This window comes from Bufo gargarizans, chromosome 3 (assembly GCF_014858855.1).
Source record: "Bufo gargarizans isolate SCDJY-AF-19 chromosome 3, ASM1485885v1, whole genome shotgun sequence".
Classification (NCBI taxonomy): Eukaryota; Metazoa; Chordata; class Amphibia; order Anura; family Bufonidae; genus Bufo; species Bufo gargarizans.
The window spans coordinates 402,374,668-402,395,691 of NC_058082.1; the positions used below are offsets into that span (position 1 = coordinate 402,374,668).

The window sequence follows — 21,024 nt, forward strand, 5'->3', positions numbered from 1 at the left end:
CCTGAGAGATAATTGGATTATCCCTCGGTTGTCTCTGGGGCAGAGAGGAGGAAACCATGATGCATTGTGGGGATGTGTTGTATCTATTCGGTGTGTCGCAGTCTCCATTCTGGTCCCCTGGGAGCGTGGCCACCAGATGGGGACCTGCATAAATACGGGCGGGTAGCCCTCAATAAAGTGTTCCTGTTTTATCCTTCATCATGTTGAGACTGGTGTTTGGATAACTGATCAAACTGGGGGATTGCTATACGCTGAAGATTTGCTATACTCCCCCTGCTTAACTACTAGCTCTTGTAAGAGCTGTTCCTGCTCTCTGGCGGTAGGAGAGGTTCACCCACTGGAGCCTGGAGCCTTGTCGTAGGTCCAGCGTGGGTGGAGGACGGTGAGACCCCAACCAAGCTGCGGCGGTTCGTGGGGTCTGCAGGGCGCACGGTGTCAAGTGGAGTGCTTGGAGTCCTTGGAGTCCTTGGAAAGCACTAGGAGCATCTATCGACGGAGGTACCCGGTCGGGGTGCCAGGCGTTCCGTTACAGCATATATGTCGCAATTTGAGGAATTAAAAGTATATAACACCGTATGGTATTCAAATAATGTCCTTATCTGGAAAAGATTCATTGACGACATTTTTTGCATATGGGCGGGGCCACATGAGACCCTTTTGACCTTCCTTGACCACCTTAACCATGCATATGAGGGTTTAAAATTTACATTGGTTCAGGATAGTGAAAAAGTTAGCTTTCTGGATACGATGGTGATAAAGGATCAATACGGCAGGTTATCTACAGATTTATTTAGGAAGGATACGGACAGGAACAGCATCCTCCACTTCACAAGCTCTCATCCACCAGCATTGAAAAGAGCTATCCCTAAATCTCAGTATCGGCGAGTAAAGCGCATTGTATCTGACCCTGACATGCAACTTGTCAGGGTGAATGAGATGACTCAGCGATTTGAACAAAGGGGTTATCCCCGTTCTATCCTGAGTCAAACACAAATAAAACTCACTGAATCTGATAAATCATCTAGAGATGTATCATCTAGGGTAGCACTAGTACATACATTTCATCCCTTTAACCAGAGATTGGATAATATCATCCGGAAACATTGGCCTCTGTTGCAGAAGGCTTATCCTATTATTGAAGAGTTCAAAAATCCACCTTTGATATGTAACAAGAAGAACTCTAGTTACAGGGATAAATTGGTACATTCAGATATTGGAAGCACAAAGAAGACCCTGAAGCAATCGGTATTAGCGACACAACGTAAGGGCACGTTCCCATGTTTGCACTGTTCCCAATGTTCCCATATAATCCGAGGTTCTACTTTTTTTTTCATCCCCATAGTGGACGCCCTTTCTCAATTGAAGGTTTTTTTCACATGTGAATCCACCAATGTGATATATTTGATAAAGTGCCCTTGTGGCCTATTATATATTGGGGAGACTACACAAACGATTAGGGATCGCATTGGGAAACATAAATCTACCATCCGCACAAAAAATTTATTGTTACCTATCCCATTTCATTTTGAACAGTGCAAACATGGGATAGCACAGTTGAGGTTTCAAGTATTGGAACAGGTCAAAAGACCTAGGAGAGGAGGTGATCTGAAGAAGTTGCTGTTGCGCAGAGAGGTGTATTGGATCCATACGTTGGATACCTTACATCCCAGAGGCCTTAATAGGGATTATGAGATTATGCACATTTAGTAAGCTAACATTATACTTATGTTTTTATTTTTCAGACTTCTAATATTCGGTGAGGGATCTTATACCCGGCAATGTATGGCATAAATATATAAATACATATAAATATACATATGGTTTTGAATTATTTCTTGCATATATGTGATTGTGAAATATAGTCTGAGACACAGACCCACTTATAGTGTTAATGATGGGTGTATTTTCTTTGTTAATTATGCACCCCTCCCATCACCTGTGTAGATAATGGGAGTAGGTGAGGTTGTCAAAAGGGGAGGAGTATATTCCCTTATATAAACTAGGTCATTTTATTTATCTGTACCTGTTGATGAAGGCATGCTAGCCGAAACGCGTCCAGGATTGTGGACATTTCTTTGTTGAAATAAATATCCTATTGATTGACTGAAGACACGACTGCTGGGACTTTTCCTTGAACACAAGTGTGAACCTACCTTTAGTAGGTGGACGCGCACATTACTATACGGACTGAACACAAGTGTGAACCTACCTTTAGTAGGTGGACGCGCACATTACTATACGGACTGAACACAAGTGTGAACCTACCTTTAGTAGGTGGACGCGCACATTACTATACGGACTGAACACAAGTGTGAACCTACCTTTAGTAGGTGGACGCGCACATTACTATACGGACTGAACACAAGTGTGAACCTACCTTTAGTAGGTGGACGCGCACATTACTATACGGACTGAACACAAGTGGGCAGCATTATAATGAAGTAGAGAGAATATGTAACAACTGGAGCAGAAAATAAATAACCTATTTGTTTTTCATGCTGAATTATAGCAAAATAAAATGTGATGATTGTACAACCCCTTCAATCTAAAAACCGAAATTCACAATCAGTTGTTTACTATTAATCTTTTTATTAGAAAAAAAAATACGTTCTAGATTCCCCTTGAGCCTCAAAAGCCATTTGACTCCTCTAATTTCTTGTTAGCATTCACATTGAAGGACAATGCAGCCTGCAATGGCTGATATAAGAGCATAATAGATTGTCTTCAGCAATGCCAAGGTATGGGAACTTTTACATCTATGCTTGTAGGTATTTCTAGTTGCTCTTAGATGCCCAGTCATAATGATGCATACATTTTAAGTCAAGGGATGTTAAAGGGAATGTCTCATGTTCTTTAGTTCCCTGGAGCACCGCCTTGAAGATACAGATTTCTTTTCTGTATAGGCAGCGCACCAGCTGCATGGTTATGTCAATTGTGAAAGAAAAGTCTATACCAGGAAGTGCTGGAGCAGAGCCGGAGATGCATACAGACTGTTATCAGTGCGTATAGTGTTAATATCCTCCTTTATCTAGGCCTCCAGCAGTAGAATAGAGCTGTTATTAATTACCCCATCCTCTAATGATAATGAGATGACTCTGCTCATTCCATCCCAAGCTACAGCAAAGCTAACAAGAGATGCAGAGGAAGCACTACCCTGTTGAGACTGCTCTGGCGACCAGTGTGAAGACTGCAATGTTTCAGAACAGTCAAATAAAAAACACCAAAATGTTATTTTATGATGATACATTCCCTTTAAGTAAAGTTTAAAGCTGGCCATTTACCTACAAGAAACTGTTTAGTTGTGTATAAGACTTGTTATGGGAGTTCAAATCACAGGGAAATTTTTTTTATCTGTACTACAATTGTGCTTCAATGGGGACGGATCCGTTTGACGTTGACACAATATGGTGCAATTTCAAACGGATCCGTCCCCCATTGACTTTCAATGTAAAGTCTGGACAGATCCGTCTGACTAAAAATTGGACTTAGACTTTTTTCTGAAATATAATGCAGACGGATCCGTTCTGAACGGATACCATTGTTTGCATTATAGGAGCGGATCCGTCTGTGCAGACGGATCCGCTCCGAACGCAAGTGTGAAAGTAGCCTTAGGCTACTTTCATCATAGCGTTGTTTAAATCCGGCGTTCAATTCCGACACCAGAACTGCCCGCCGGATCCGGAAAAACGTGTGAAAACGGATTACATTTGAATCCTGATCAGGATTTTGATCACAATGAAAAAAATGCATTGGAAAAAACGGATCTGCCATTTATGAACTAACTTTTTTTTTTTCACATTTTTGGGGTTTAACATGCAAAAGCTGGATCCGGTTTGACTGAACACACGGCGCCGGATCCGGCATTAATGCAAATCAATGGGAAAAAGACCGGATCCGCCGTTCAGTCAAAGTGTTCAGGATTTTTGACCGGAGGTAAAAATACTGCATGCTACGGTTTTCTGAAAAGCCTGATCAGTCGTAAAGACTGAACTGAAGACATCCTGATGTATCCTGGACGGATTACTCTCCATTCAGAATGCATGGGGATAAAACTGATCAGTTCTTTTCCGGATTTGAGCCCCTAGGACGGAACTCAGCGCCGGAAAAGAAAAACGCTAGTGTGAAAGTACCCTTTAACATTTATGGCAAACCTACACGATAAGCCATAAATATCTGGTATTTAAAGGAGTTCTGTACCTTTTTTTTTTTTTTTTTAATTAATGATGATTTATCCTGTGGATAGACCTTCAGCATCTGACCGGTAGGGGGTCCCAGGTGCCAGATAGATCTTCAGTAATAAAAAGGTTCAGAACCCCCTCTAGGATTCCCACTTTTCAGTAGAACTGATCCCAGCTTCACCTTGTGAAGTGCCTACTAGCCACTACCTCAAAATGGAGAATGAAGGAGAGGGAGTACTTGCACAGCTAAGGCTACTTTCACACTAGCGTTGTTTAAATCCGGCGTTCAATTCCGACACCGGAACTGCCCGCAGGATCCGGAAAAACGTGTGAAAACGGATTACATTTGAATCCTGATCAGGATTTTGATCACAATGAAAAAATGCATTGGAAAAAACGGATCCGCCATTTATGGACTTTAACTTTTTTTTCACATTTTTCGGGTTTAACATGCAAAAGCCGGATCCGGTTTGACTGAACACACGGCGCCGGATCCGGCGTTAATGCAAGTCAATGGGAAAAAGGCCTGATCCGGCGTTCAGTCAAAGTGTTCAGGATTTTTGGCCGGAGGTAAAAATATAACATGCTACGGTTTTCTGAAAAGCCTGATCAGTCAAAAAGACTGAACTGAAGACATCCTGATGCATCCTGAACGGATTGCTCTCTATTCAGAATGTATGGGGATAAAACTGATCAGTTCTTTTCCGGATTTGAGCCCCTAGGACGGAACTCAGCACCGGAAAAGAAAAACGCTAGTGTGAAAGTACCCTTAGCCATGCTCTATTTATTCTCAGCCAGATGTGGTGGCCGCCAGGCAGGTGTACCACCTTTTAGACATGTTGGTATATTCGGGGGACTTTATCATAGAATGGGGTTTTACACCCGTATATGATATCCCCTGCGCTGCCAGAGGATGCGCCTTATGTATGATGAGGCTCACACCTAGTCCTACACCTTCGAGCTACTCTTGATTTCACTCTTCTTTTACACCAGAAAACTGGCGTAAAGGAAGATAAATTTGCCAAGTCCGCTGGCCCGCCCCCTCTATCACCATGACCCCTTTTTGGGAAAGTGACAAGGGCACCATAGGAACACCACTTGCTCTTAGAGTTAGGAGTAATAATGTTTAAAAAGTTGCAAACCTGAGCTCCAACAGTACATAGAGGCGATCCTCAAAAGGTAAAAGTACACCGATTCTTCATATGTGGCCGTACATACAATTACAGTTCACGCCGGACCCTTACAGTTGCTGGTATAATAGATATGATGGAAACTGTTCATGTGACATCCTGGTAAAAACTTTACCTTATGCTGTATAGGAGTAAGACCAGCAATAAGAGCTCCGTCAAGTGAATTTCTGTGAAGCGGGACGCCGCTCACTCACATGAACAGTTTCCATCATATCTATTATACCAGCAACTGTAATTGTATGTACGGCCACATATGAAGAATCGGTGTGCTTTTACCTATTGAGGATCGCCTCTATGTACTGTTGGAGAATTTTTACCATTACAGGGCATATGGTCTTATATGTAGTGGTATACTGTATGTTTTGTAAGGATCACCTTTCCTGATTATTGGAGGATTTTATGATATAGGATTGCCGCTACCTTCAGCTCTGTATAGCGAAACATTTGCACATACTCAACCATCTCTACTGTTTTTATATTTATTATCCATTTGTGTCAATAAATTGCTTTTAATTGACCCATATGTCAATGAGTGCCGAGGTGTTACTTTATATGTCATTTTTCATGTAGAGTGGGTGAAACTATCCAGCTGTGAGCACCACACTTTGGCTATCTCACACATTGGTGCAGCTTCACATTTAGTCTTTTATCGGTACAAATCTGCTGACAGATGCCTATTAATCATGTACATTAGGACATGTTTTTAGTCCCAGCTGATCCTACCAGAGGAAGACCAACTAAGATCTGTGTAGGTTTTGCACATGCAATATATCCAGAGAGATGACTTGCATATGAACAATCCATATCTATTTTTACTTTTAGGGATTACTTATGCTGCTCCAGAACCTGCCTACAATTCACTGGGGCAATGAGGAAATCGGCCTCCTCTTGGCAGAAGCATACAGACTGAAATACATGTTTGCAGATGCTCCCAACCACTATCGGCGATGAAACGTATTGTCTCCACGGCTGGACACTCCAGAAATCCCGCTACCAGGAAGAAGCGTGTACATTTTGCACCAGTGCCTCCTGCATTACTTTTCACTCACTCATTTGGACTACTTTTAAGCATTTGTGTGTGAGTGCGTAAATATCTATTTAATGAAAAGACTAATGACTGGACCTGTGATCAACCCTGTACAGATTATTTGTATATTAGCAGACTTTCATATGTATATGGATAGAAATGTATATAATTTAAATTTATTTGTAAAATGTGATTCTTTATCTCATTCAAGTATATATGCTTTGTCTTTGTTGAAACCTGTGGCTCCTGTGTAAAATGTGCAAAATTTTAAGGTTATTAACAAAAAATAGTTCAAAGACACTCCTGCAAAAAGCAAACATTTTAAAGTTTTGAATGTTATGTCAGATGCCACCAAACACATGTAGCGGGATTCCTCTATTTCTCTGATGCATCCCCTAGATACTGTTTATTTAGTCCCTAGAATGTGCATATGAAGTGTATGACCATCACTCAGGGACAGCCAGGAAGAAATAGAGGGAAATGGGAATATTTCAATATTCGTCACTGGAGCAGCACATATCACTGCGCATGGTTCTGACCAGGGAGCTTAGCCTTCAGTTTCAGCAACATGGCAGAGGATATGATTATTATTATTTTTTTTTTAAATCAAATTAAGTTTTTATGTACTGTTAGAGGTGCAAACTTGTACTGTGATTTATGTGAGGTACTGCAGTTGTAGATTTGCTGCTATAAGGTGGACTAACAAGTGTCAGTTTTGCCGTGGCCTACTCCATTTGTGCTTGTTTGTACCTGTGCTTATAAGGAATCGCCATTGTTTGAAAATCACTGGAAGGACAAGTGAAGAATTCTCCATCGTTATCAGTTCAGGCACTGGAGAATTCAAGCTCAGTAAAGTGCAATTATGGAAAAGCAGTGGATTTAGTTATCAGACTGGAATGCATGCCTTTGTTCATTGACCCTCCAACTGTGACAATGAATAAAGTACACACATCCCTACAACTTGAACACATTACTCTGGATTATGGCACTTACATGTTAATACATGGAAAGAAAATGGATACCAGGCAAAAGCTCAACTGAGCACTGCAATATAAAGGCTTTCTTACCTAAAGCTTTCACAAAGAGTGGCTTTGGGCAGTTCTAATAAAAGATTGGTTATTTCTATGATTTTGCTGTGAAAAATTATTTCTTAAGGAATGTTCATGTGTTAAAAATATACACTTTATATCATCATGATACATACTAGTGCAAATGGAAAGTGAAGCAGTTGCCCATTGGAAACAATCAGGTTTGCAATGTAATGGCGTAGGCTCAAACTGGTGCAACGGTAAAGTAGAGCTAATCATCAAAATAAAGCACCATAAGTTCCAATGCAGACACCAAATTGTATATTAAAGACGACCTTTCATCATGTTAACTCTAGTCTAAATAGTATCCTACCTTATAGGTGCCCCGCTCTTAGCCAGGGAGAATGAGCTCAAGTTCTTGCAAAAATCTCGAACTTGAGTTTGTAGACATCCGGAGGCTTCTCCCTGGCTAAAAGTGGTGCGCTCTGATTGGATGTGCTCGCAGCCAGGGAGAAGATAACTACTCCCAGCAGAAATAATAGACTCTGCCTAGTATAACAGAGTTGCCTCATTATAATATGAGGTGGCAAAAAGTACAGGGCCGAGAGCGGATGAACCTTCATTAGAAGAAAAAAAAAGTGTGCCAAGCTATCAGTGGGGGCCGCCCTATAAGGTAGGATACTAATTAGACTAGAGTTAACATGATGAAAGGTCCTCTTTAAGCACTATTCACACTAGCTTCAAGGCCTCTGTTGCTATTCTATCCAAATGGAAAGCATAACTATTCGTAATAAATGCTAATGACTTTAAACATCTTGTACTAAAAAAATAAACACTCATCTCACTTTGGTATTCCAGTTCAGACACATTAAGATGTGTTGTGGAAATTTTATTATGCAGACATTTTATCTTAGGATGTGTGTGTTTTTATAGATTGTCATCTGTCTCCGTGTGTCGGATTTAGCCAAAGAACGCTCTAGCAGAGGGTACTTGGGTTGAATCGGGACCAATGGTAAAACCGTCATTATGAAAACCTTCTTATGGGCTTGGAGACGTGTTCTCAGTGTGTAGGGGGGCGTTTGCCGGTTTATGAGCACTAAGTGCAATGCACTGGGCTTCTTCCCTTCAAATCTCTATACACATTAGAGAAGTGAAGTCTGCATAACGAGAGATACATATTATACCTCTGCTGTGGCTTCGCTATCCATTTCTGGATACATATCTGCTTTTAAGACATGCATATCTGCCTTGTCGGTATACTCGTACCGTATACTGACAATAGCCGTAGCAATGTCTCGCAGATAATCTCAAACCTATAACAACAAGTAGAATGATCTTCACTCGATACTGGTCGCTTTGAGCAGTATTGAATGGGATCCATGCTGACAGTGGTGGGGGATGGGCGGCCACCTGGCTGATCAGACAATGGACATGACTAGGGCTGCACGATAAATCGAAAAAATAATCGAATCGCGATAATCGGCAAATGCGATATGGCGATTTGGCCGACCGGAAAATGCCGCGATTATATATAAAAGGGGCCCCGCGCACATAACTGCCTTTTGCGTGTAAAGTGTTTTACTAGTGTGTGTGAAACAATCTCTCTCCTAACAGGTCCGGCCTCTGTACTCACTATGAATGCAATGCTCTGCAGCGAGCGGAAGCGAGGTGGCCGGCCGGCGCCCTCCCACTTCAGGAAGCAGGAGCGTTACTAAGTGACGTCAGTCACGCGCCGGCCGGCCAGCTCGCTGCAGTGCATTGCATTCATAGTGAGTACAGAGGCCGGACCTGTTAGGAGAGAGATTGTTTCACCCACACACACACACTAGTAAAACACTTAACTGCCCTTTGCGTGTAATGTGCCCAGTTTAGGACACATGAGGGGACCAGCATAAGATGCTATATGTCTTAAGCTGGCCCCCCTCATGGCCCTATGTGTCCTCCACACATCCCCTATAACAGTGCCATCCACAGGTCCCCCATAACAGTGCCCTCCACAGATCCCCCATATAACAGCGCCCTCCACAGATCTCCCATATAACAGCGCCCTCCACAGATCCCCCATATAACAGCGCCCTCCACAGATCCCCCATATAACAGCGCCCTCCACTGATCCCCCATATAACAGCGCCCTCCACTGATCCCCATATAACAGCGTCCTCCACTGATCCCCCATATAACAGCGTCCTCCACTGATCCCCCATATAACAGCGTCCTCCACTGATCCCCCATATAACAGCGCCCTCCACAGATCCCCCATATAACAGCGTCCTCCACTGATCCCCCATATAACAGCGTCCTCCACTGATCCCCCATATAACCGCGTCCTCCACTGATCCCCCATATAACAGCGTGCTCCACTGATCCCCCATATAACAGCGTCCTCCACTGATCCCCCATATAACAGCGTCCTCCACTGATCCCCCATATAACAGCGTCCTCCACTGATCCCCCATATAACAGCGTCCTCCACTGATCCCCCATATAACAGCGTCCTCCACTGATCCCCCACAACACAGCGTCCTCCACTGATCCCCCATATAACAGCGTCCTCCACAGATCCCCCATATAACAGCGTCCTCCACAGATCCCCCATATAACAGCGTCCTCCACAGATCCCCCATATAACAGCGTCCTCCACAGATCCCCCATATAACAGCGTCCTCCACAGATCCCCCACAACACAGCGTCCTCCACAGATCCCCCACAACACAGCGTCCTCCACAGATCCCCCACAACACAGCGTCCTCCACAGATCCCCCATATAACAGCGTCATACCCAGCCGCGTCAGCGGCTCATATGGGAAAATCCAAGCAAATAGACCTCTAGCACAATTCCTTTAAAATATCGCATATCGTTATCGCAATTTTTAGGGCCCTAATCGCAATCGCACAAAATTCCCATATCGTGCAGCCCTAGACATGACTCATCCTTCCTTATACAGGGATGGGGTGTGTGCAGCGCACTGTCCAGCAATGTTAAGGACCCCCCCTGTCATTTGACAAGTCTCACTTCCTGTATGTCATCACTTCCTGCATGTCATCACTTCCTGCATCCTTGTTGCGGGCCAGCCCCTTTTACACCTTTTGTCAGTAAATTAAAGAAACTGACTGGGCAGGGGGAAGGAGGAGTGCTCAGAATTCAAGCAAGATGGTAACACCTGTGTCTGCCTCTGACTGCGGCTGAGGGAAAGGGGGTTCACATTGCCTTACACAAAGTTTGATGTGAGCAGATTACAACTATTAATATTTCTACAACAGTATGGCGAGCACAGTTAGGAAGATATTTTTTTTTCCCGTTATCAGCAGAACTTAAAGGAGACACAGCTTAATTTTCAAAAAGCAAAAATAACTGGCATATGGTAATATCCTTTTCCTTAGGCCTCATGCACACGACCGTTGTGTGCGTCCATTTTCTGTGATTTTCTGCAGACCCATTGACTTTCAATGGGTCAGTTGAAAACTCGGAAGATGCACCGTTGTTCATCCGCACCCGTGTTTCCTGTCCGTCAAAAAAATAGGACCTGTCCTATTTTTTGGACGGACAACGGTTCACGGACCCATTCAAGTCAATGGGTCAGTGAAAAAACACGGATGCACACAAGATTGTCATCCGTGTCCGTAGGCTACTTTCATACAGACGGATCCGAAGATCCGTCTGCATAAAAGATTTTTCAGAGCTGAGTTTTCATTTCGTGAAAACTCAGATCCGACAGTATATTCTAACAGAGGCGTTCCCATAGTGATGGGGACGCTTCAATTTAGAATATACTACGAACTGTGGACATGACTGCTGCCTGGCAGCACCCGATCTCTTACAGGGGGCTGTGATCCGCACAATTAACCCCTCAGGTGCCGCATCGTGCTGAGTGCCCCTGTGGGCTGATCTATATAGGTATGACCACGAGGGCACTCAAGACGAGAGTCCTGGAACACATTCGTGATATTAAGGCGGCTGCCGAGATTACGGAGTGTGATAAGCTTAGGAAGCTAAAACCAGTGGCAAAACATTTTAGGGAGGTGCATGGCTGCAACCCTAGGGGCATTCTCTTTAAAGGGATAGACCGTGTACGTTTGGGGATTAGAGGGGGCAACATAAAACGCTGCCTCCTCCAAAAAGAGACAAAGTGGATGGTTCTGCTCAATACGGTGACTCCTCATGGATTAAATGAGGCTTTGAGTTTCAAATCCTTTATTTAGGGTAGCGCTGTTACTGAATTCTTCAGTGATTTTAACAGCTTTTTATTCTATTTAGCTTTCGTGTGGTCATGGTATGAGGAGTGGAGGTGTGCGAGTAGAGGAGCAGCTCCTACATGGGCCAGAAATTTGATGATGAAAAATCAAAAAGAAGACATCAACATAAAGATGAATCATGACATATGCACTTGAAAGGAGGGACATATGGGACTTTAAATATACATACTCTGGGTATTCTTTCATTTATGTGTTTAGAGTCATGATTATCTGACAAGGAATCTGCTATGACATATGGGCTAGATTATTGTGATCCTTTTCTCCTCTGATGAATTGACTCAATGGTAGTAGAGTCACATAGGTTGTAACTGAAACATGATACCTTTTAAGGATTTTTGCACATCTTGGGTGATGATGTGCCTGACTGGGCTGGTATAACCACCATTGATGGTACCCAGCCGGATTTGGGCACATCTACCACCCCTTAGTATGAATTATTAGTTTTATGTATATTTATTATTATGGATTTTGGAGTTTTCACTCCGTTAATATTTTTGCACAGGACATGTCACTGTAGGTTGCAATACAGCCCATATTAGAAGACTGTGTCGATTATTATGGTCTTTTGTACGAGTATAGATGGTGATTTTTTCACAATTATGGATTTGGGATAACTGACTATGTGTGTGTCCAGTATTGTTGGGGTATGACGATGGGCCCGACTGCACTGGACCCACTATGTTTAGGTGGACCCAGTTGCACTCGGGTCCATCGATCATCCCCTGCAATGCTCCACACTAATTATGATTTTTTTTCTTTTGAATGGCTGTGGGATCTTTTATAAAACGCGATTAATTGAATGGGTCACTGTAATTCGCTCTGATAATATTTATGTGAGAGTAGAACTCCATATGGTCTATGCAGATTTCTTTTAAATGGGCTGGATAGGACGCGACTTCTATTTAATAGGATTTACACTTCTATAGAATGAATTATTGAATGGGTCACTTAAATTTGTCTTTTATAATATTGGTATGAGAGTAATATCACTTTTGTCTTTGGAAAATTATTGTTCTCTTCTATACATACACATAATTGATATACACACATCATGTCTTAGAGGAAATATATATTATATCACATAATCATGCACATAATGTTTGTTGGTGATAAATTGTTATAATTTTGTATGGAATCATGGTGTCATGGATATATAAATTTATTGCTAAAAATCATGGGATCCAATTCATATAAAATCATGTTATTCTCTATGTATAAATGTATCATGTCAAATTCTTGTAAACTTGTATGAAATCATGGAACTGTGGAATTATAGTGTTACTGTTAGAAATCTTGGTATTTAATTTTCCATAGAATCATGATATTACTTATGCATTAATAAGACTTTTTGCATGACTATGTGACCATAGATACGTGTACCCATAATCTAAACATATGGTGCGGATTTTTTGTTTAATTCTTGCTGATCTCTCCTTTTCTTTCCTTCCTTCCTTTTTTCCCCCATTTTCTTCTTTTTCATTCTCCTTGTTATTAGCTATGTATACTCAGCGGTCCTGTGGCATTTCTGGACCTTATATACCCCATGTATACTCCATTCAGGGTTAAAACCATTTCCCATATACTTGAATGGGCTCCGACACTTTCAGAGCCGTATGGCAGGTCTGCCGGATGAGTTGATACAGCACTTGGCCAGGATGCGCTGTGCGCCGGGTCACGTAGGGACGCCGCTGTGTTTCCTTGGGAGGCGGGCTGGAACGCACGTTTGCGTTCCACCCCTCCTCCTGATGAATGCGGCGCCTCCACAATGTCCTCGGCGTGCATCATCGGGCACAAGTGCTCGATTAATAGGTATCAGCTGAGTTATATCAATTATCTACATATGTGTAGCTACATGAGGGGTATAAAGGGGGAGCCATGGCCACATTCTCATTAACCTCCCGACGAAGCTGAGGCGAAACGCGCGTCGGGGTTCTTGTCTGCCTTGTGTTCGGTGTCTCAGCCCTTCATCATGTCTGTGGGTATGTTCACGTTCCCAGTGGGTACTTCTGTGTAAGAGTTTGTTATTTTTCAGCCTGCTATTCATGATCTGTTGTATAGGGGCATATTCATCTGGATTTATCAAATGGATGTTATGTGATTATGTGCTCTGGAGTATTACTATTTGGGGCTTTATTATTACACATTAACTCTCCATTGGGCTGTGCAGTGAGTTGATCAATTGATGATTTAATAAAGTATTTATATTTTTATTGGGCATTCTATGGTTGTTTTTCTAGCAACATTTTTAGGTTTATATGATTGGTTCTCTGTTTGCCCTCATTTATGATATTATAGGGAGGCCTTTTTTCCTCTTTATTGTAATCAAGTTTTTCCTTTTTCATATTCGGTTATTTTTGTCTATTTTTTGGGGGTATTACTTTGATTAATTTACATTTTTCTTCTTTTACTAATCCATTTTTATTTTTTAGGTTTTTATTGAATTTTTTTTTTCAGTTTTTCCTTATTTACCAACCCATTTTTATTTTTAGTCTATTATGAATTTTTTTCCTTTTTCATATTTTGGTGCTTTTCTCTTTCTCTTTCTTTCCCTCTCTCTTCTCTGTAGATTTGGTTAGGAGTACTGTGGGTCTCATGATATTGTGTGGGAACTACTGTCTGAATTCAAGGGTTGCTGCTGAGCGAGAGGTTTTTGATCAGTCACTGCAAAAAGGGCTTTGTGCGGCAAAGGAAAGGGAGTTGATGAGCTTTTTTTTAAGGAGACAAGGTGATATATTATCACCCAGGCCTACCAATAGCTGTGTGAGTAACCCCATTCCCCACAGGAGTACTGTGTGTTTGTTTCCTGTGCACCCCCTCGTCCCCACAGAAGGTACCGTGTGTTCTCTGTGCACCCCTTTTTCCACTCCAGGTCAATTGGAAGCCCTATCCTGTGGTCAGGTCACTATTCAGAGCCAAAACCGAGGCTGGTATATCTCATTAGGAGACTCTGAGGGCCGCCGTGTGTCGGCGAGAGCCCTTTTCCTCACACTGATTACTCCTTTTCCTGAGGTCTAACTAGGGTGAACGGAGTCCGTGTGTCGGTGCCAGAAACCCTAGGGCAGGCATGTCCAAACTGCGGCCCTCCAGCTGTTGCAAAACTACAACTCCCAGCATGCCCTAATAGCTGTAAGCTATCCAGGCATGCTGGGAGTTGTAGTTTTGGAACAGCTGGAGGGCCGCAGTTTAGACATGCCTGCCCTAGGGCAACTCAGAGGCGAACGAAGGGGAGTAGCAGCCGTCCAAGCATGTGTCGCGGGACAGTCCAAGCGTAGGTCGCGGGACACTGGAGGGGGACACATCTACTTTTAGAAGGCTCAAGCATGGGTTTAGGGAAATCTAGGGAACAGAAGGGTACCACTTCTGACTATAGGACAGCCAATCAGTACATAAAATCCATCTATGGAGGAGGGGTTGTTAAGCCCCTCAAAGATTGGCACCAACGGACTGTAGGTTCAGAGTGGACCATCCCCAAAGAAGGGACCTTTGAGGTCTGGATTGGGAAAAGTTTGTCCGTGAATTCCCCACTAGACTCCAAAGCCATGATTGCCTCCAGAAGGCATAACTGTGGCTGCACGAATCCATCAAGCTCCAGCAGCAGGGCATTCAAAAGAGCCAGACAGTGCGAAGTAACACTGTCATGTACTCCCGTCCCCCTAAGACTGCAGAGTCCATTAGAAGCGCTTTTCTCTTTCTCTATCTCTCCCTCTCATCCCTCCCTCATCTCTCCATCTAACCTTGAGATGATGCACCATGTTTAATCCAGCTTCTCTTCGTCCTGGTTTTAAGGACGATGAGAAGGGGGGAAGTGGTGCAGAAAACAACGATCTTCAAACTTTTTACTAACCATTATAACCTCTCAAATGTCAATCAATTTCTAACCTAGTAGGGAATTACGTTGAGAATCGTCATGACTGCCTTTTCTTTGATGGTACTTGGGTCAGATTTTTCCAAAGAAGGTAAAAATAACGCGATCCATGGCCTGAATGTTCCGCTGTAACCCTTTTTTTCCATCAGGTATGCCCCCAGGCAGCCCCACGGGTTATCACCCGATGTCTACCACCGGGTTTGGGAGTTTCTCCCGGACCCAGACTCAATAACCAGTGTTGATTCTAGTCAACCAGGTGATTGGGTCGTGCTAAAGAAACACCCGAGGACGGGACTAGAGACGAGATATCTTGGGCCATTCCAGGTGCTGCTAATGATGCCAACCTCTCTGAAGTTCGAGGGACGAGACAACTGGATCCACACCAGTCATTGCAAGAAGCTACTCAACTACGTCAAAGAATGAAGAGTATCACTTTTGTTTATTTGTTTAGTTTAATGTTTAGGGAGGGAAACGCACATCAAACTAGCAAGGGCCACAAGGAGACATTTATGGATAGCACTGGTTTTACATTCCTAGAGGGTAATATCAGCTATAGGTTTAATATTAGCTCTGGCTCCTGCTCCTTGCTTGTTAATCCTGTATGGGTGTCCGGGCAGCTAGGCGACCCGTGGGGATCCTCCAGTTGTGCGGAAGGTATACGGTTATGCCTGGCTAGCAGGCACCATTGACAAGGGTCAGGCCCATACTGACAGAAGCAGGGCAGAGGCGGAGCTATGACTAGTGAGGGTCAGAATCCTTTTTAAAGCTTTGAGAGGTCTTGGGGCTCATTGGTTTTCCATTGGATCCGGGCAAAAGAAAATAGGACATGTAATAGGAAATAGGAAATTTTTTTTGTTTCCATTCCTTCTATACGCCGGAGTGAGATGTTCCTGATGTCTAATCGACCGAGTTACCGAAGCTCGAACAGACAAGACGCCCTGAAGACCAAACCATGGACCAGATGCAGAGGATCCCAAACCAGCCGGCGACCAATGCGAAACGCCACCTCCTAAGTCACCTCCCGAAGAAAAGAAGCTACGTGTCAAGATTGACTTTCTGTTTTCCATCATCTGTTTTGTTTTATGGATTCAGGACTTTTCGTAGACAAGAAGAAGATCGAGATTCATCGAGGGACACTGGGGAGCAAAGAACGCTCTAGCAGAGGGTACTTGGGTTGAATCGGGACCAGTGGTAAAACAGTCAGTATGAAAACCTTCTCATGGGCTTGGAGACATGTTCTCAGTGTGTAGGGGGGCATTTGCTGGTTTGTGAGCACTAAGTGCAATGCACTGGGCTTCTTCCCTTCAAATGTCTATACACATTAGAGAAGTGAAGTCTGCATAACGAGAGATACATATTATACCTCTGCTGCGGCTTCGCTATCCCTTTCTGGATACATATCTGCTTTTAAGACATGCATATCTGCCTTGTCGGTATACTCGTACCGTATACTGACAATAGCCGTAGCAATGTCTCGCAGATAATCTCAAACCTATAAGAACCAGTAGAATGATCTTCACTCGATACTGGTCGCTTTGAGCAGTATTGAATGGGATCCATGCTGACAGTGGTGGGGGATGGGCGGCCACCTGGCTGATCAGACAATGGACATGACTCATCCTTCCTTATACAGGGATGGGGTGTGTGCATTGCACTGTTCAGCCACGTTGAGGCCCCCCTGTCCTTTGACAAGTCTCACTTCCTGTATGTCATCACTTCCTGCATCCTTGTTGTGGCCAGCCCCTTTTACACCTTTTGTCAGTAAATTAAAGAAACAGACTGGGCAGGGGGAAGGAGGAGTTGCTCAGAATTCAAGCAAGATGGTAACACCTGTGTCTGCCGCTGACTGCGGCTGAGGGAAAGGGGGTTCACATTGCCTTACACAAAGTTTGATGCAAGCAGATTACAACTATTAATATTTCTACAACAGGAAGAAAAACACAGTACTTTTCTAATCTGCACAGTGGTGCATGTTCCTGCCTAAGTTCACACTGATTAATTATATATTGTTACAGGGTTCTTTGTATGCATCGATTTAAAGGGGTTTTCTGAGACTTTTATACTGATGACCTACCCTCTGGATAGGTCATCAGTATCTGATTAGTGGGGGTCCAAAACCTGTACGTTCATTGTTCACATGGCCTAGGCACAGCTCAGCCCCATTGAAGTGAAAGGGGCTGAGCACCAATGCCTTCTCAAATAGCTGATCAGATACTGATTACCTATCCTGAGGATACGTCTCAGAAAAGTCTCAGAAAACACCTCTAAGAGCATTTGTCATCTTACAGAGCTCTTTATTTTAAAGCCCAACTAAACATGAGATGGAGTGTAAACGGGCAGAAGGAGCCCACACATCAGCCCCCTTTGCCATCATGAAGTGCTAACGTGCTCCATTTGGATACTACATGGGATATTAACAGCTTTGTTAGTCTGATTAATGTATTCTGTATGCTCTGAAATTCTGCTTTAAAGATAAAATCGATAGGAAGATTATATGTGTTTGCCCAAGATATTGCATTGGTGGAATGTGCTTTTATTTCCAAGTTGCTTTTTTTTTCTTAACAGGTTATAGCACAGAACAGTCACCATTATCACCCTTGCCATTAAAGTCTTTGTAACCTCATTGACCCTTTTTTTAACCTTTTGAATCCTATAAAAAAAAATAAAGTTATCCGTCTTGTGCAACTCCTTACAGCAGAATTACACTGCCTGACTGAGCAGGCAATTATCAGGAAGGGACCATTCTTCCTGATAATTGCCTGCTCATTAGGAGAGGTAAGAGTTGCATTTACATTAGAGATGAGCAAATTTCTTGAAATTAATTTTGTGTCTAATTCGCCAAATTGTTGAAAAAAAATTACTCTGTTACAAATCGATTCTTCCTGAATCAAATATGCTCCAGTTGCCCTGAACATTAGTATATAATTTTCTCTGGTCTCCCAGGGCTTATATTTTTTCTATAAAGACTATGGGATGAGAGAGAGAGAGAGAGAGAGCCAAGTATCTCTGGGTTTCTGGGAAAGATATTCAAAGTAGCTTTTCTAAGCCTATCTGATGCTAGCAGATGTAAGATGTGCTAAATTTCATACATTTTTGTCATACCCAGAGGAAAGCTGATTGGCTTACAATACTCAAGCATACTGTGTGCCCTCTATAAAGAGAAATAATACCCCAACCAAGGCCTCTCAGACAGCCAAGTAAATTTTCTGGGAAAAATCTTATGAAAAGCACTGATTGAACAGTGGTTAAACAAATAGACGAAAGCTGAACTATGAAAATGCAGGGAGATATTTACAAATATACAGTTAGTTCCATAAATATTGGGACATCGACACAATTCTAACATTTTTGGCACTATGAAATAACTTGAAAGGAGAGAAAAGTCCAGCTCAGTTCAGGTGCAAATACGTGGCTTCTTTATTTCAGCGGTTATAAAATTTCCATAAAGCAAATTGCAAAGCAGTGACGCGTTTCAGACCTCTATAACATGAGGGTCCTTTTTTATGACAAACACAGAAAGTAATGGGAGCACCCTCTGATAAATCCCTGTCCAATCGCAGATTGATATATATCACCTGGGAGAGGGAGGTTTTAGAGGGAGGTCCCGCAATGTCCTCAATTAAAAAATACAAAAAATGGCTTGATAATTAAAATTGTGGAAGAGAATAGTGCGTTCATAGATATTTTTACATGTACAAATGTATATATCTCAATACAAAGGCCAGCAAACAGAAACATAGAAAGAAACACAGTAATAAATGCGTACACAGGGCAGAAAATAATAATAGTTTCAGCAACTTTGGTATTGCAAGAGGAGATCATGGCATTTATTAAGACCACTTGGCTGACGGGATCCCAATTGAAAGATCCAAAAGGCCTCTCTAGTCAGAAGTTTTCTTCTGTGGTCACCACCTCTCGGTGGTAAAAAGACCCTCTCTATATCCTGCACTTTCAGGCCAGATGTATCCCCTGCATGCAATAACGCGAAGTGTAGACTAGCAGCTGAAACGTTGCGGCTCTTATAATGAGGTATGTCAGAAATATGCTTGCGTATTCTGTTCTTCAGGGGATTAATTGTGCAGCCTACATACTGTAGCGAGCATATTTCACAGGTGATCAGGTATACCAGATATTTAGTATTGCAGTTAATGTATGATTGTATGTTAAATGTTTTACCATCTGCTGTGGACCTGAAAACCTTATAAGTGATCATATACTCACAACAAATGCATTTGCGGTGTCCGCATTTAAAGCTGCCTTTAAATTTAAGCCATGCTGGTTGTTTGGGTTTTTCCTCAGTGAAAAAACTCGGACTAATTAAATTACCTACAGTGGGAGCTCTTCTTGCAACACACCTCATGCCATCGGTACCACATTTGTCCACTCCCCATCGAAATTCAAAAAGTATTTTTGATTTGATAATACTTTTTTTCTGCAGTTGTCAGCGGTGTCGATGGGGGCTAAGTTCTCTCCCTCCATTGCCAATATATTTATGGCATGGTGGGAGGGTTGCTTTCTCCTCATCGACACCTCTCCTTTTATGTATTGCCTGCTCTGGTATGGATGTTACATCGATGACCTGCTTATGGTATGGTCTGGGGATGTGGCGTCCATACCAGAGCTGGATACTTATTTCAATTCTTGTTTGGATTCCATACAATTTATTTTTCATGTTCAGACCACAGAAATTCCATTTTTTGGGGCAACCGCCTAACTGGTAGGGTTAATACATCTACATACCGCAAAGAACTAGCTGGTAACACCACGCTATGTGCACACTCATGCCATCCACCCCACATTATCCGTAATATTCCAAAGGGAGAGCTGATACGGGCACGTCGCAATTGTTCGGACATCGATACGTACAACAAGGAAGTCTCTGAAATACAAACTAGGTTGTTGCGCAGGGCATACACACCTGGCAACATAAAAAGAGCTAATAGATCTGTCTCAGATATGGATAGAAACCAATTGGTGTTTCCGAGGCTTCGTAATGATCATGCCTGTGCCAGCGCTCCCAGTACGGGCAAACATACCACCTACTTTGTAACACAGTATAGTCAGGAATTTCCAGAGATCTGCAAAATCATGAAAAAATTGTTTCATGTTTTGAATTTCGACGGAGAGTGGACAAATGTGGTATCCGATGGTATAAAGTGTGTTGCAAGAAGAGCTTCCACTGTAGGTAATTTAATTAGTCCAAGTTTTTTCACTGAGGAAAAACCCAAACAACCAACATGGCTTAAATTTAAAGGCAGCTTTAAATGCGGACACCGCAAATGCATTTGTTGTGAGCATATGATCACTGATAAGGTTGTCAGGTCCACAGCAGATGGTAAAACATTTAACATACAATCATACATTAACTGCAATACTAAATATCTGGTATACCTGATCACCTGTGAAATATGCTCACTACAGTATGTAGGCTGCACAATTAATCCCCTGAAGAACAGAATACGCAAGCATATTTCTGACATGT

At 42.7% G+C, this 21,024-nt stretch overlaps 1 protein-coding gene across 1 annotated transcript in view; it reads left to right on the plus strand.

Annotated features, from left to right (window-relative positions):
• Positions 1-7,054, plus strand: part of TBC1D22B (TBC1 domain family member 22B) — a 90,301-nt gene extending 83,247 nt beyond the window's left edge. Inside the window, exon 13 of the mRNA XM_044288325.1 lies at positions 6,191-7,054. Coding sequence (XP_044144260.1) covers positions 6,191-6,319 — 129 coding nt within the window. The 3' untranslated portion in view covers positions 6,320-7,054. The remainder of the gene's footprint in view (positions 1-6,190) is intronic.
• Positions 7,055-21,024: the final 13,970 nt, after the last annotated feature.